The sequence below is a fragment of the Marmota marmota genome, unplaced genomic scaffold (genome assembly GCF_001458135.2).
Source record: "Marmota marmota marmota unplaced genomic scaffold, marMar, whole genome shotgun sequence".
Taxonomy (NCBI): Eukaryota; Metazoa; Chordata; class Mammalia; order Rodentia; family Sciuridae; genus Marmota; species Marmota marmota.
In genome coordinates, this window is record NW_025999945.1 from 7,649,651 (window position 1) to 7,654,493 (window position 4,843).

Genomic DNA, 4,843 nt, shown 5'->3' on the forward strand with positions numbered 1-4,843 from the left:
TGTGGTGAGCCGTTCTAATTAGACCGTGGCCGCCATTAGAAGATGGCGCCGGCTTCCACTGTGGCCTGTGATAAACAACTCCTAATATGGAGAATTGGCACGCAATCCCTTACCACCCTATGAGAAAGGTCCACGTGGCAGCTTAAGATTGGTATGCTGGAGGCTTTATTAGGCTGTGCTTGGGCGCTCGGCGACGGGTCACTAGAAGATGATACATGAATCAAGGCCTGAATAAACTGCTGAAGGAAGAATCCTGTGTCGTGTTTTCCCTTGCCGGCGAGGGGTCGCGGCAGGGGACCTGTGGAAGGTTGGCAATGTTCTTTTTCATTGACAGATGTGCTCACAAGGATGTGTTCACGTTGTGGAAATTCATCAAGCACCCACACTTAAGATTGTACATTTTTCAAATGAGAAATTATATCCCATCTGATTCAAATGTATGCTATGACAAGATCATTGTACTGTCATGTGTAACTAATTAAAACAAACAAATAAAAATATATTTAAAATAAAAAATAATAAAAGCATAGAGTCAGAGAAAAAAGAAAAAAGATTGTACATTTTTCTATATATATATTTCAAAATAAAGTTGAAAATTATATTTCAGACATACAAAAACTATACCAAGAATAAAACCATATCTAGTATCAAGATTTAAAAGATTACCAATACAATTTACATGACTGTAATTATATGATTGATTACATTTTCACCCACCCCACCAGCAATAACCACATTCCTAAATGTGATGGCCATCAAACTCCACATTATTTTATACTTTTACTCCTTATCCAAGCTTCCCTGAAAAATATATAAAACTGTTTTTGCATGTTTTAAAACTACATATAAAAGGCAATTTGGTTTCCACTTTTAAAAGATGATTCCAGGAGGAGCACAAGAAAACTTTCTAGGGTGACTATACTTGATAAGCAGTATTAATTTTGTGGATTGGATTGGACAATTAAGATCTGTCCGTTCGGTTATATCTAAACTTTATATCACTTAAAATTTCAAAAAAATAGAACATTCTACCTTCTAAAAGGAAACAGATGGGGGATGGACAGAAGTGGAACTAGGAAAATACTTCAAATACTGCAATAAATGTGGTAAACATCAAACTCATCTATCTAAAGAATAAGCAAGGAAAGATATGTCATAGGCACAATTCTTTGAGAAGCTTCAACTGTGAAGCTGCGCAGTAATTGGAGGAACAGGTAAAACCAAATCTTAAAGACAGAAGCCTGAGTTGACCTAGTAGAAATGAGAAGGTAAGACAGGAATGAGCTAATCAATACAGGAACAAAGTCTTTGAGAGGGACAGGGGATGCATTGTAAAATTCAGGTGGTTTGTTTTTTGCTAGGACACAATGTCTTCTTGCCTTTTAACTGCAAAGAAACAAAAAGAAGAGAACAGATGCAGGGAAGACTGTTTATTAGTGGTGGGAAAATAAGAAAGTTCCCTTCTCATGGCTGCTACTTCTTCAAAGAACAGGAATCATTATTTGAAAAGGGGGGTGTGGTGAGCATTTGGAAGAAAATCCTGGGAAGGCATCCCACATATCTCCTTGTTGACATGTGATCTTAGCCAAAAGCCTGAGAAACATTTCTCCTAGTCTAATTAGACACCCAAAGAAAAATCAGAGGTTTCACTTCAGCCAGGTTAAATGCCCAACAGGTATCCAAATTCTCACAATATAATTATATAAGTTAAAAAGCAAGGATATTGTTATTCATCTCTGTACTGCACAAAGTATAGTACAACCTATATTAGGTACTCAAGAGGGAATGAATAAAGATAATTTTTTCATATTTTCATAGCACATTTTATATCATCTGCCACACATAAGAACTGAAGAAAACATTCTTTTCAGAAATAATTCAGCCTAGATGTCAAATGCATTTTCCTTTTTCTCATGTTTATTATTGTGTGTTATTAGGAGAAAATCAATTTGTTTCTTCCACTTTTATCAATTCTTCATTTTATCTAAAGAAATGATACCCTAATCTTCTAAAATTAGTTTTAAGCAAAATTCACCAATAGGGCAACTCATAGGAAAAAAAAAAGAGATTCTCTATGCCTATATTATCATAATTTGCAACTATCATAATGAAGAAATTAGAAATTCTTGCCAAGAAGAATTAACCTCTTCTCTGTATTCATGACATTCCTGTTGGTGCTAAATCACACACACACAAAGAGTGAAGAACGGCTTTAGCTCATGTACAGGAATCACAGTATGATCTCAGCCAAACCCGAACGTGTCCTCAGGAACAGAAGCACTGGCTGTATTAGGAAACAAGTTAGCACAATGTACTATTTATCTATCATTTATCAATTATGAAATGAAAAAAAAGGTTATAAATGTATTACTAGCAGTATAATTGTTATTTATTTTATTACACTAAAGCCCATTTACCCGGGCTCCATTCATGGAAGAACCACTGTTTTGGGTGGCTGAATAGTCGGATTTCTGCTCTTTTAATTCATACATATATTTATTATGTGTATTAAACATACTCTTCTAATTTTTGTTGCCACAGCCAGACTGTAAATACATATGTTTTTGTCATTCTTAACTACAGTAATTCATAACTTCGGCTGCCAAGTTTGGTGCCAGTATTCTCACATATACAGTTCCTGCTCCGCACTTAAAATAATTCCTCGTTTGCTGTCAGAAGCTCCTGCCACAATATATAAAATGACAGAATCATTTTTTTAAAAAAACTAAATCATTAAACGCAACTACAATGTGTTCCTTTTTTTCTTTCTTTCCTTTTTTTTAACAATATCCCCTTTCTTATCATTCTCTTTATTTACGAATTGAAAAGCCTGGTCAAGTAGCAAAATGGAACATGTCAAATATAAACAAAACACAGAGTATTTTCAACAAGGAAAAGAAAGAAAATCTCAGTTACATGCTAGACCATCCTTTGAGGCACTGTCATTTTAAATGCGGAAGCATCAATTATTTTTCCTATGTTTCCTATATTTAAAGGTTCTATAGGACCACTAAGAAAATAAATAATGTTTTATTTCTCTGTATCATTAAACACAACACCAGCAGAATTCTGAGTGTGAATACTAAGATTTAATATTTCAGTTTCAAATAAAACAGAGTTGTTCTGTGATGGAACAGCATGGAAATCTTACTTCAAGCCGTCAATTGCATAATATTTCTAGGGCTAAAGATTAGCTGCATTTCAAAATCCTTAATCTTGAAATCTGAAGAAACTCTGGACATCTCCTAGACTAATATGACACCCAAAACAGCAATTTTTCTCCAGCATCCTTAACAGATGGTCAGCCACTGTTTCATGACTCAGGGAATATAATGAAAGCCTAGAACAAACCTTTCATATACAGAGTAAGATTCCAGTCAGTGAGCTTGCAGGAAAACACTGAAAACAGACTTTAACAAGAACGAGCTTCAGAATTAGCAATCCTAAAAGTGTAGCGTTTGAGATATGTAACACCCCATTCTGGGACCAGCCAAGGTCCTTTCATTGGCCCAAACAGTAGCTCCCACAATCAGGAAGCAGGGTGGCTTCTTTTTGGACTTATTCCTTAATGCAAGAAATGACTCTACTGCTCACAGAATGGGTTTGCCAAGTCAGAGAGCATCAAATCCCTTCCTTCTGAAAATCAAGCCAAGGGACCCCCTGCTGGAGCTGCTAATGCTTAAAATACTCTTAACTTTGGTCTAAATTTCGTCACTACTATAAACTAGAATATTTCGTACTTTTCTTTTAAAAGTGTATATAGGGTATGCTGTCACTGAAATTGTTTGATTGGTATAGGGTTGATACGTGTGGGGTTGTATTTTAAGCTCAGCCCTTAATACCACGATGAGGTCTGGCTTGATTCTCCCAGGAAACGCGAGCGCACGCGACTTAGCTGACAGCACATCAACTGTCAGACCCCAGGGGGGCGGCCCAGCGCTTACCTGTCGATGCTGATCACGCACAGGGTCATAATTGAGGCCGTGCAGCACATGACGTCCATGGCGATGAAGACGTTGCAAAAGAAGTGGCCAAATATCCACTTGCCCCCGATGAGGTCGGTGACACTGACAAAGGGCATCACCGCCACGGCCACCGAGAGGTCGGCCAGGGCAAGGGACACGATCAGGTAGTTGGAGGGCTGGCGGAGCTTCTTGACGAAGCACACGGAGATTACCACCAGGCAGTTGCCCGCGATCGTCAGAAGCGTGATGAGTGCCAGGATGGCACCGATCACAACTTTCTCAGTTCTGCCATAGTTGATCTGTTCCCCGCAGCCCAGGACAAGTTCCGGGGTTGTGTTCCAAGTGGGCGATGGAGTAGGGGTCACATCAGAGATGGTGCCCGACAGGCTCGGCGCCCAGGTACTCGTAACCGGGTCGGGTTCACCATCGGGGTTCGCCTCGGGCGCCCCTTCCCCCTCCGGCAGGAGGAGAGAACGGAGGTGCCCGTAAAGGTCCATGAGGGTGCTGCTGTTACTCATGGCTGTGCCGCTGCCTGCTACTGACTAGGAACTTCGCGCCCTAAGCTGCCTGACTCGGGTTCAACTCACCGGTTCCGCTCCAGCCATGAAGCCCACGGTGGTCTCTGGGGACTCTTGCCTCGGGCTCTCGGACCGCACGTCCGAAGCCCCCAGCCGCTGCGGGAAACGCGGGGTGCGGCAGCGCGGGGACTCCCTTCGGGAGGCGCCGCGGCACCCGACGGAGCCGGGAACGCGTGGGCTCGCGGGCCGGGCTCTGCTGTGTTGCGCCCAGTCCGCCGCAACTCAGCTCTGGCGAGGAGTGCGGAGCGGCTGTGTATAAGTTGAGGAGTGCGCCCCGCCCCTCGCGCCCGCCGCCTCTCC

General features: G+C 41.3%; 1 protein-coding gene across 3 annotated transcripts in view; it reads right to left on the reverse strand.

The window, feature by feature from the left end:
- Htr7 (5-hydroxytryptamine receptor 7) overlaps positions 1-4,794 on the reverse strand; it is a 43,438-nt gene extending 38,644 nt beyond the window's left edge. For 2 of the 3 annotated variants that reach the window (XM_048801738.1, XM_048801737.1), the window contains exon 1: positions 3,945-4,794. In XM_048801738.1, coding sequence (XP_048657695.1) covers positions 3,945-4,483 — 539 coding nt within the window. In that variant the 5' untranslated portion in view covers positions 4,484-4,794. The remainder of the gene's footprint in view (positions 1-3,944) is intronic. The other variant, XM_048801739.1, reaches the window with a different exon arrangement.
- Between the last annotated feature and the right edge of the window lie 49 nt (positions 4,795-4,843).